The sequence below is a fragment of the Dendrobates tinctorius genome, unplaced genomic scaffold, assembly GCF_039654945.1.
Source record: "Dendrobates tinctorius isolate UK_male_01 unplaced genomic scaffold, ASM3965494v1 ptg000075l, whole genome shotgun sequence".
NCBI classification, from domain to species: Eukaryota; Metazoa; Chordata; class Amphibia; order Anura; family Dendrobatidae; genus Dendrobates; species Dendrobates tinctorius.
The window spans coordinates 12,606,951-12,619,621 of NW_027361743.1; the positions used below are offsets into that span (position 1 = coordinate 12,606,951).

A 12,671-nucleotide genomic window follows, 5' to 3' on the forward strand; every position below is an offset into this window, starting at 1 on the left:
ACAGAAGACCCTGAGAACAGCCTCAAACAAGAAACACAGAGACCCCAACCACTCGGGTCTAAGGAAAGCCTATGAAACCATACAAAGGCAGAACAAAACCCTCCTCAGAAGTAAGAAGCAGAGTTACATCTCCACCAAACTTAGCCAACTCCAAGATGCCCTCCAAGACAACTCCTTCTGGGAACTATGGAACCACATGGGCACAAAAGACCAGAAAAACAACATCCATATCCAAAATGGCAACAACTGGCTCCAGTACTTCAGAGACCTCTAAAAAGACATTCTAAAAGAAGAACTAAGCCAAGAACAGGAAAGCATAATGGCAAAACTAAAAGCAATGGAGGAAAAAGTAAAAAACTTCCAAAACCCTGTGGATACACCTATTACATTACAGGAAGTAGCAGAGAGAATCTCTTCCATAAGATGTAGAAAAGCCGGTGGCCTGGATGGAATCCTACCAAAAATGCTGAAGTACAGTCCACCAGAAATATAGGCCACAAGGTTAAACTCTTCAATATTGTGCTAAGTGCCGGCTTCTTCCCTCGTACCTGGAATCAAGGCCTCAACACACTCATCCACAAGAATGGGGACAGGTATGACCCAGCCAACTACAGAGGAATATGTGTCAGCAGCAACCTGAGAAAACTGTTCAACAGCATCCTGAACAAGAGGATCCTCAGTTTCCTCACCGAGCACAACGTCCTCAGCAAGAGCCAAACAGGGTTCATGCCAAACCACCGCACTACCGACCACATCTACACCCTGCACAGCCTCATTCAGAGATACGTCCACAATACAAAGAACGGGAAGATATATGCCTGTTTCATGGACTTTAAAAAGGCCTTTGATTCGGTGTGGCACCAAGGCTTATTCCTGAAACTGCTGGAGAGCGGAATAGGAGGAAAGACCTACGATGTTATCAAAAGCTCCTACAACGAGAACCTCTGCAGTGTGAGTGTGAATGGCAGAAGAACGGCCTATTTCCAGCAGAGCTGGGGAGTCAGACAAGGCTGCAGCCTAAGCCCAACGCTCTTCAACATTTACATCAACGAGCTGGCTACCAGTCTGGAATCTTCTACAGCAACAGGTCTCACCCTCCACGATGCGCAGGTGAAATTCCTGCTATATGCAGATGACCTGCTGCTTCTGTCACCAACCGAGAAAGGCCTCCAAGACAACCTGAAAATCTTAGAGAAATTCAGCTCCACCTGGGCACTACCGGTCAACCTAAAGAAAACCAACATCATGGTGTTCCAGAAGAGAAAGAGAAAATCAGACCAGCACCCTTCATTTGTCCTCAACAACTGCGCCCTTACGGGAACGGACAAATATACCTACCTTGGGCCTAGAGATTCACCGGTCAGGGAGCTTCAAACAAGCCATAGAAACCCTGAAAGATAAACCTTGCAAAACCTTCTATGCCATCCGAAGGAAACTACCATCTGAAGCCACCAGTGAGGGTCGGTTAAAAATCTTCGACTATCATCGCCCCAATCCTCCTGTATGGCAGCGAAGTCTGGGGTCCTCACACCTACCCAGACTGATCAAGGTGGGATTCCAGCCCAACAGAAATATTCCACCTGGAATTCTGAAAGCACCTTCTCCAAGTCCATCGGAGTACCTCCAACAGTGCTTGCCGGGCCGAGAAGGGCAGATTCACCCTACACCAAACGGTTTAAGGAGGGCACTGTCATTCCGGGCTTACCTACAAAGGAGCAATCCAAGCTCCCATCACCATAAAGCCCTGACACATGTAGGTGAAACAGAAAAACCAGGATCCTCGGAACAGCCCACCCAAACCCAACCTGACCAGAAAACCAATCACAACAACCTGACCAAAGCCGGAATCAGGAAGATGGTAGACGAAGGCCAGGAGAGGCACGTACAGTAAGTGACTGGAAGAACGACATCATCAGTTCACAGAAACTGACCATGTACCGGAGTCTACAGAGAGACTACAGACTGGCCCCATACCTGGAGAAACTCCCGGACCCCAGAGATCGCAAGATCCTGAGCCGGTATAGACTCAGTGCCCACAGTCTGGCCATCGAATCCGGCCGACACAGGCAGAGCTACAAGCCCAGGGAGGAAAGACTGTGCCAACACTGTGACCAGGAGGCCCTGGAGGATGAGACCCACTTCCTGCTACACTGCCCCAAATACTCAGCAGTGAGGGTCACTCACTTCAGGAGACTCTCACATCTCTTCCCGAATTTCATCACCATGAAGGAGGAAGAGAAAACATATATCCTGCTGGGGGAAGAAGAGAGAGCAGTGGAGATAGCAGCGCGATATGTGAGCGAATGTCAGATTGCAAGAAAGGGAACTATGATATGCCATGGACTTCTATGGCCCCCACCCTGGATATGCCCCATCCACCTTCCCTATGACATGGACTATATAGCCTCATCCTGGATATGCCCCCATCCACCTTCCCTATGCCATGGACTTCTATAGCCCCATCCCGGATCTGCCCCCATCCACCTTTCCTACAGCCCCTACCCAACATCCCTATAGTCCCTATCCCTATTCCCTTTTGTACACTTGCTTTGGCAAAACTAATGTGTAATTTAGTCCTGCCAATAAAGCTTCTTTGAATTTGTTGGGTATATGGACACGGGACTTATGGGATGGAGGATATGCATGATGTGTATATGGGCACTGGACTATGAGATGGAGGATGTGTGATGGCTATATGGGCACTGGACTATGGGATGGAGGATATGTATGATGGGTATATAGAATCATAGAATCATAGAATCGTAGAGTTGGAAGGGACCTCCTGGGCCATCTGGTCCAACCCCCTGCTCAAAGCAGGATTCGCTAAATCATCCCAGTCAGATGTCTGTCCAGCCTCTGTTTGAAGACTTCCATTGAAGGAGAACTCACCACTTCTCGTGGCAGCCTGTTCCACTCATTGATCACTCTAACTGTCAAAAAGTTTTTTCTAATATCTAATCTGTGTCTCCTCCCATTCAGTTTCATCCCATTGCTTCTAGTCTTTCCTTGTGCAAATGAGAATAAAGTTGATCCTTCTGCAATGTGACAGCCCTTTAGATATTTGTAGACAGCTATTAAGTCTCCTCTCAGTCTTCTCTTTTGCAAACTAAACATTCCCAAATCCTGCAACCTTTCCTCATAAGACAGGGTTTGCAGACCGGTCACCATTCTGGTCGCTCTTTTCTGAACTTGCTCCAGTTTGTTGATGTCTTTTTTAAAATGTGGTGCCCAAAACTGGACACAATATTCCAGATGAGGTCTGACCAAAGAGGAGTAGAGGGAAATAATGACTTCACGTGATCTAGACTGTATGCTTCTGTTAATACATCCTAGAATTGCATTTGCCTTTTTTGCTGCTGCATCACACTGTTGACTCATATTCAGTCTGTGATCTATTAGTATACCCAAGTCTTTTTCACATGTGCTGTCACTTAGCCCTATTCCTCCCATTCTATATATGCTTTTTCCATTTTTATTGCCCAGATGTAGTACTTTGCATTTCTCCCTGTTAAAAACCATTCTGTTTGTTGCTGCCCACTTCTCCAGTTTATTTAAATCTTTTTGAATCCTCTCTCTCTCTTCTCTAGTATTAGCTATCCCTCCTAGCTTTGTGTCATCAGCAAATTTAATCAGTTTACCCTCAATGCCTTCATCTAAATCGTTGATAAAGATGTTGAACAATACAGGGCCCAGGACAGAGCCCTGTGGTACCCCACTTGAGACATTCTTCCAACTGGATGTGCAGCCATTTACGACCACTCTTTGGGTCCGATCTCTAAGCCAGTTATGAATCCACCTAACAGTTGCCTTGTCCATTCCATACTTAATCATTTTTTCAATAAGGATTGTATATAGACAAGAGACTATGGGATGGAGGATGTGTGATGGGTATATGGGCACTGGATTATGGGATGGAGGATATGTATGATGGGTATCTAGGCATGGGACTACGGGATGGAGGATGTGTGATAGGTATATGGGCACGGGACAATGGGCTGGATGATATGTATGATGGGTATATGGGCACGGCACTATAGAATGGAGGACATGTATGATGGGTATATGGGCACGGGACTATGGGCTGGATGATATGTATGATAGGTATATGGGCACTGGACAATGGGATGGAGGATATATAAGATGGGTATATGGGCACGGGACAATGGGATGGAGGATATGTATGATGGGTATATAGACACGGGACTATGGAATGGAGGATGTGTGATGGGTATATGGAAACTGGACTATGGGATGGAGGATATGTATGATGGGTACCTGAGCATGGGACTACGGGATGGAGGATGTGTGATTGGTATATGGGCAAACTATATGGGCTGGATGATATGTATGATGGGTATTTGGGCACAGGACTATGGGATGGAGGATATGTATGATGGGTAAATGGGCACGGGACTATGGAATGGAGGATGATCATAATTTGTTATAACTAACCACAGTTAGTTACTATGCCCGGGCAGCGCCGGGCTCTTCAGCTATTTTATATTAAATATATATATATATATATATATATATATATATATATATATATATATATATATATATATATATATATATATATATATACACATACATAAACTGTGTTCCTTATTATTATGCAAAAAGAGTTTAAGAGTGATAGGGTTAGAATTTTTTTGTTTGTCATTTAAACTCATTGATGGTGGTGTGTGTCAGGGCTCTTTATATCACTGAAAGCAATTGCAGATACCTGTGCAAATTAGTTTGGCAGGTGTGTCCAAATAAAGTAAGACTACTTAAGAAGGCTGTTCCACATTAATAAGCAGCCTACATTTTTTGCCAAAATGGGAAAGAAAAAGGATGTGTCGGCTGCTGAGAAGCAACAATTGTGGAGTATTTAGGTCAAGGCATGACTACAATCAACATTGCCAAGACATTTCATCGTGATCATCAAGAAGTATGTAGCTGATTCCCAGCACACACGTGTGCGTGCTGATAAGAAAAAATTGAGGACTGTTTCCAACAGGCAATTGCATCAGGTTAAAAAAGCAGCTGCAAAAATGCCTTGTCATAGCAGCAGACAAGTTTTTGAAGCTGCTGGTGCCTCCAACGTCCCCCGAACAACAAGATGCAGGGTCCTTCAGAGGTTTGCAGCTGTGCGTAAGCCATCCTGTCGACCACCTCTATCCACTGCACACAAGCAGAAACGGCTCCAGTGGGCCAAACGATACATGAAGACTGAGTTTCAAACTGTTTTGTTCACCGATGAGTGCCGTGCAACGCTCGATGGTCCAGATGGATGGAGTGGAGGATGGCTGGTTGATGGACACCCCATGAAAACACGGCTAAGGCGCCAACAAGGAGGAGGTGGAGTAATGTTTTGGGCTGGAATCATGGGGAGAGAGATTGTCGGCCCCTTTAGGATCCCTGAAGGGGTAAAGATGAACTCCATAAACAGCACCTTCCTGCCATGGTTAAAGAGGAAGAACCGTGCTTTCCGCAGCAAGATCATTTTCATGCATGATAATGCACCGTCTCATGCTGCAAATAACACATCTGCATCTCTGGCTGCTATGGGCATAAAAGAGGACAAACTTATGGTGTGGCCACCATCTTCCCCTGACCTCAACCCCATTGAGAACCTCTGGAGCATCATCAAAAGGAGTGTCTATAATGGCGGGAGGCAGTTCACATCTAAGCAACAGCTCTGGGAGGGTATTCTGTCCACATGCAAAACAATGGAAGCACAAACCATCCAAAAAGTGACAAATTCAATGGACGAAAGAGTTCAGAAGCTTCTTTCCAACAAGGGGTCCAATGTGCAAATGTAACATCACCTAGAATAAAGTTTTGACTTGAAAACTGTTTGATTTCATTTTGTAATAAGCTGATAATGCTTATAATTTCACAATTGACCATTTTTTTGTTCAAAATAAAAATAAAAAGGTTGAAAACTCTGCTGTGCATAATAATTTGGAACATGCATTTTGAGTGTTTCTTATTTTTAAAAATATACTGTTTTCATAGGCAGTTTGTTCAAAAACATTGCAATTATACTAGAATATTAGATGACTGGAAAATAACAATGACTGCAATTCATAGAGGTAATTTAGAGAAAATATGAGGAAATATTTTTTGCATAATAATTTGGAAAACAGTGTACATACATACTGTATATATATATTTTTTTTTCTTTTTTCCCTTCTTACATTGGCAGCACCCTTTTTTACTTATTTATTTTGGCTGTGCATCTATATTGTTTATTGTTCCTTATGAAATTCTGTTGCTATGTCATCCTAGTAAAATCTCTACCCAGCTAACTGTGGAAGATTTATTGTGTGGAGGAAACAAAATTTAGACAAACATATTGAAAGGGTTTTAGTTACAGAATAAATACTATGAAATGCTCCAATATAGACATTGTAATGGCATAAAGAATGACTTTTATCAACCTAAGTGGTGGTGCACATAACAGTCTAATGTGTCCAGGAACTATCCCGATGCATCATGCTCTCCATCTGTTTCAGAGAGTGATTAATAAGCACTATTTATGCTAAAAAACATTCAAACAGGACTATATGAGCTGGAACTTCTTTTCATTCACTTTCCGGCTTGCACTGCACTACTATTGTCCAAATAGTCTGCCAATTCTGAAGTGAATACCCACCTCGCTATTAAGTCTATATGCATGTATCGACAGGAAGCAGAGCAGGAACAAAGACCAGCTTCCGCTTACTGTGGGGACCAAAATCCACCCCCACTACCTGTAGAGCCACAAAAACCCTTTCCACACTTCCTGTAGAGTGACAAAGACCCACTCCAACTTCCTGTATAAGAACAAAGACCCCCCCCACACTTCCTGTAGAGTGACAAAGACCCACTCCAACTTCCTGTATAAGAACAAAGACCCCCCCACTTCCTGTAGAGTTACAAAGACCCGCTCCAACTTCTTGTATAAGAACAAAGACCCCCCCACTTCCTGTAGAGTGACAAAGACCCGCTCTAACTTCCTGTATAAGAACAAAGACCCCCCCACTTCCTGTAGAGTGACAAAGACCCGCTTCAACTTCCTGTATAAGAACAAAGACCCCCCCACTTCCTGTAGAGTGACAAAGACCAGCTCCAACTTCCTGTATAAGAACAAAGACCCCCCCACACTTCCTGTAGAGTGACAAAGACCCACTCCAACTTCCTGTATAAGAACAAAGATCCACCCACACTTCCTGTAGAGTGACAAAGACCAGCTCCAACTTCCTGTATAAGAACAAAGACCCACCCACACTTCCTGTAGATTGACAAAGACCCACCCGCACACTAACTATAGAGAGACGAAGACCAACCCCCCTTCCTGTAAAAAGGTAAAGACCTGCACCCACTTGCTGTAATCCATCACAACGTCTCTGCTGCTAGTGATTGATTTCACTTGACAACAGGCAGTAGACAACTATTTAGACAGAAGGAAGAAACCTAGTGGCCAGCACTTTGGAATGATTTTTCTAGGGTAAGTTACCACAAGATCAAGTGGTCTGAAAAACACAGAGACCTTTTAACTTTACTAACCTAAAACTTCAAGAACCTGGTGGAAACCCATTTTTGCAAAGTTCATAAGCAGAATTCATGAAGGAAGCTTCTTTACCATCTCTTCATCCTTATAAGCTATCCTTCACAATCAACTAACTACTTCTTATAGTCGGCCGAGGAAACCCAGTAACCACACTATAAGCTCTGTACTAGGACAGCAAGTTCATTACAATGGGAATTGGCTTGTCACTGGGAGTTTCAGCTAAACTTGCTGTCCAATAGGATGTTTTTTCTACATTTTTAAAGGGATAGTCCAGCTTTTAAAAATTGTCGTCTTAACCTATTTTTATAAATACTTTCATAGGTTGAAAGTAGACACAGGTCCATCAAGCTCAACCTTTCTCCAACAGTTATAAATTCTCTGTTGCTAATTATTTATAACCCACGAGGTCATTTGTTGTGAGAAAAGATTCTAGCCTTTCTATAAAAGCTGTTATAGTGTCTGCCTTTACTACCTCTTGTGGTCGGGCATATCACAGTCTGACTGCTCTAACAGTAAAGAACCCTTTCCTTTATAGCTGCCTGAATTGCCTTTCTTCCACATGCAATGAATGTTCCCTGGTCCTTTTGTAAGGTCTATGGAAGGAATGAATGATGTGCCAGCTTGTATGAGATCTCCTTCGAGACACTTTAATGACCGGTCTTCAAAGACTAATATTGACTGTGCCCTCAGATATTGATGGGTTCGTCCAATACACTAATGTGTGTGGGGACACCAGTCAACTGATTGTTGTTGAAGATGTTGATCAGCCATATCAGCCATATATTTTGGATTGACGATTGCTTTTTTCTTTCTGAGATAAGCAGCTGACGAAGGCGAGTGGAGATGGGTTTCTCATAGAGAACAAAAAAGTGCTCAGCAAAAAGAGAGAGCTAGGCCAAATGGCTGCTGGCTGAACGATCGGCTGAAGCATCGTTTGGCCAACAGCCTCCAAACGTGTACGAGGGTCCAAAATTCAGCGGTGGTCAAACCTCTCTAACCCCCTAAAACTGCTGCAAAACTAGTAAGAAAAGCAGGATAATCATGTACTAGAATTCTACAAAGATAGAAAAAAGACAGTTACCTGAGCCGATGCATCACCGCAGAAAAGAAGCTGAAGAACTTGGAGTGCATCACCTCAGTCTGGAGGCAGCAGCCCCTGGTAAGCGTCTGGATTATACGAGCCGCCAGTAGACGGTTTATTGCACAGTTTGGTTTTAAGTACAAGCTGAAGTATATACTCAATAACTCTGCAACGTAAAAAAAAAAAAAAAAAATAAAAGTGCATAAGAAATAAATCACTGCACTACAACAAGTATTTCATGAGTTCAATAACCAAATCTTTAAGGTGGCCAGCTATTTGGTGTAATTGGCAAACAAGCTTATGTATATGGGGCCTTACAATTTTCACTCCATAGCAACATCTCAGGAAAAAAAATGATTGTCAATGATGACTTTAAGCATGTCTGATCCCTCCTTAAGCATTGCAGGAAATAAGCTTGTGTGAGGGATGTCCAACTCATTCTCTGCCCATCCAAGTAAACCTACGTGATTGGCAGAGTGACGTGTGCACGATTATGGGAGAGTCGAATGAAACAGCAATTCTGACAAAAAGATATCCATCTGCATAGTCAGATTAATTTTCCAGGATCCAAGCAGTTATAGGCTCTGTTGTGCACCAAAGACGACCTGGTTCTACGTGACTGCAGACTTCTGGACCCTTACAGCATCCAGTGCAGGAACCACCTGTATGGCCAATGCTGCGATCTTCTCTCAATACATGTCAATTGAGAGAAGATGTTGATGTCATGGCACGTGACCGCATGTATGCAAATCCAATACTTGTGGTCACAGGACCACCTGCTATCACCGGTAATACTGGAGAATCCTGACAGTGTTTAGACCACATGCTGTAAGGATTCAGAAGTCTGTAGTCACATAGAGTGACCGCAGACGATAATCAGATCGGACAACCCCTGTAAAGACCAAGAGATTTTTCATTTTTCTGCAATTTTGTTTCTAATTCCTCCCCTTCTTCCTCTTTTTTTTTTTAATTGTCTGTTGACATAGCTATAAATTTTAACATATCAAGTACTGGAAATTGTAAATGAAAAAAAAAATGTAATTACACAATGTTCTGGGGTGTTTTGTTTTAATTGAGCTCATTCTGTGGCTAAAAATAATCAGTCTGATTACGGTGAAGTCAAATTTGCCCAGATTTTTTTTTTTCATTTACGGTAAGTGGAAATATAAACAGAAGCTTGTAAAAAAATTATATACCGTGTTTTTCGGACTATAAGACGCACCGGACCATAAGACGCAGCCCAATTTTCAGACGGAAAATAGGGAAAAAAATAATAATGTGTCAAATGGGGGTCCGTCTTACAGTCCGAATTCAGCTTACCTGGGAAGGGATCCGGCAGGGTGGAGGAGTGGTCACAGGGGTCATTCAGTGGTCCAGGCTCGTGTGGTGGCGGCTCTGTGCTGGGGCAGGTTGGTTGTGCTGGAGCAGCTGGGCTGTACTGGGGCAGCTGGGCTGGGCTGTGCTGGGGCAGCTGGGCTGTGGCAGCTGGGCTGGGGCAGCTGTGCTGTGCTGGGGCAGCTGTGCTGGGGCAGCTGTGCTGTGCTGGGCTGGGGCAGCTGGGCTGTGCTGGGGCTGCTGGGCTGGGGCAGGGGCAGCTGGGCTGGGGCAGCTGTGCTGGGCTGGGGCAGCTGGGTTGTGCTGGGGCTGGGGCAGCTGTGCTGGGGCTGGGGAAGCTGTGCTGGGGCTGGGGCAGCTGTGCTGGGGCAGGTGGGCTCTGTGGGGTGAGGGTGGCGACTCTCTGTGCTCCGGTGCAGGGGCGGCGGCTCCGCCGGCATTTCCTCCAAGCCCGGAGGCCCCTACACATCCCTTGCTGGCCGCCGCCATGTTGCGGTGGCCTCCGGGAACATGGACGCCGGAAAGATGGCCGCCGGTCCGGGGACGGCGCATGCGCAGGTTCAGATCTCGTCCCGAGATCTCGAGGGACGAGATTCAAATCTCGGCAACGAGATCTCGTCCCCCGAGATCTCGGGACGAGATCTGAACCTGCGCATGCGGCGTCCCCGGACCGGCGGCCATCTTCCCGGAGTCCATGTTCCCGGAGGCCAAGGCAACATGGCGGCGGCCAGCAAGGGATGTGCGGGGGCCTCCGGGCTTGGAGGAAATGCCGGCGGAGCCGCCGCCCCTGCACCGGAGCACAGAGAGCCGCTACCCCTGCACCGGAGCACAGCCCGCTGCCACCACCGCACTACAGAGCCCCGCGGCACCAGCCTCCAGCCATGATCGGAGGTTAGTATATTGCAACCATAAGACGCACCCCCCACTTTCCCCCAAAATTTTGGGTGGAAAAAGTGCGTCTTATGGTCCGAAAAATACGGTAACTAAAAAAAACAAAAATACTTAAAACAAAAAACACATACACACATCTCTGGCAAAAATTAAGAAACCACTGAAAAATGTTTGTAGACTAAAAGAATAACTGAACATTTGAAAGTGGTCTCTTAATTTTGCCAGAGCTGTATATATATCCAATCCATGCATCTTACTGCTTACAGGGGGTGGTGGATGCGGTGAAGCGGGGTTCCAGGGTCGCTGCTGGAGGAGGCAGGAGTGGGGTGATGCTGCAGGCCGCAGTCTGGGAGATGAGGGGGTGTCCGATGTGCAGTGCGCGTCTGCAGGTGTCCGGTGTGCTGCTGGGATGTCCGCCCCTGAAATCTCATCTCCCGAGATCTCCATCTGCGCATGGGCCGTCCCACGGCAGCCATTTTCCCGGAGTCCACCGCACAGGAAACAACGGAACTGCGGGGGGCTCTGGCCTTTCACGAAATGTCGGCAGAGCTAACCAGCAGCGGCAGACACCCCGGGCTGCACCGCCAGTCACCCCCTCATCCCAGCCTGCAACAACGGCACCGGTAAGGTATGTAAGACGCACCCCCATTCCCCCCACAATTTGGGGGGGGGAAAAGTGCGCCTTATAATGCGTAAAATACGATAATATATTTTATTGCAATCAATTTGGGGTACTTACGATACATCTTGAGTAATAGTTGTGGAGACTGTGCCCCTCCACTGTCCCAGCTCCGCAAACTGTGTCAGAGCTGGGGTAAAACGATGTTTGAAAAGTCCCTTTTTTTGTGCAAAGCTTTTTTCAACAGAAATATAAATTTCCAGCTCTGTTTATTCTAGAGCAGCAATGACCACAATGCGATCTACCCATGTGACCACTGCAACCAATTATCTCAGAAGTATGCCACAGGACTGAGGCCCGTGATTGACAGGGGAAGGTGAACATGTTATTGCTGCAGCATAATAGGTAAACCGGGGGCCGCAGAGAGGCTTCACTACACAGCGGGAGATAAACTTCAGTCATTTTCATTATTCTCTAATGGCGTCTCCCACTTTTAGCAATTTTTTTACAATCTTGGATAACCCTTTTAACCTACTATAAGAATAACAGCTCAGTTTAGTGAACTACACAGAAAAGGGAGCAAGTCCATTCCAGCAATACTATTGCTACACATTTTACAGTTCTTGGGGGGGGATCCAAAAGACATTTTGCAAAAACTTTAAGTAACTACTTTAGCACTGATCTATCCTTACGATAGGTCATCAATGTTTGATTGGTCAGGGACTGACACCCGGCATCTGTTAACGGTGTCGGTGGTCACTGGCTGGAAATACTCCCTTGCGGAGCTGCTTTGTCTCTTCTGGTAGTGGCCACTGCAGGGTACTGCACATCTGTCTCCAATTGATTTGAATATGAGGAGGATGTGTGGTACCCTGCCTCGGCCACTACCAGAAGACGGCCAGCTCCACAAGAGAGTATTTCCGGCAGTCGCCACCGCTGATAACAGCTGATAGTCGGGGATGCCGGGTGTTGGACCCCAACCGATGAGAAATTGATGACCTATTATAAAGATTCTAAAGATACGTCATCAATGCTAAAGTAGCGGCCAACCTCTTTAAAGAAGAGCTCCCATTAATTTTTTTTGTTCCTAAACCTGTGCATATGTACTGTACTAACAGTGTGTTAATATACTCACATACCACTGTCTTCTCCGATATCCAGCACCGTTCTGCTTCTCTTCTGAGTCACATGATTGTAATTCAGAC

At 45.5% G+C, this 12,671-nt stretch overlaps 1 protein-coding gene across 1 annotated transcript in view; it reads right to left on the minus strand.

Moving 5' to 3' along the window:
* Positions 1-12,671, minus strand: part of ATM (ATM serine/threonine kinase) — a 286,540-nt gene that overhangs the window by 222,093 nt on the left and 51,776 nt on the right. Inside the window, exon 6 of the mRNA XM_073582995.1 lies at positions 8,622-8,787. Within this exon, the coding sequence (XP_073439096.1) occupies positions 8,622-8,787 (166 nt within the window). The remainder of the gene's footprint in view (positions 1-8,621; positions 8,788-12,671) is intronic.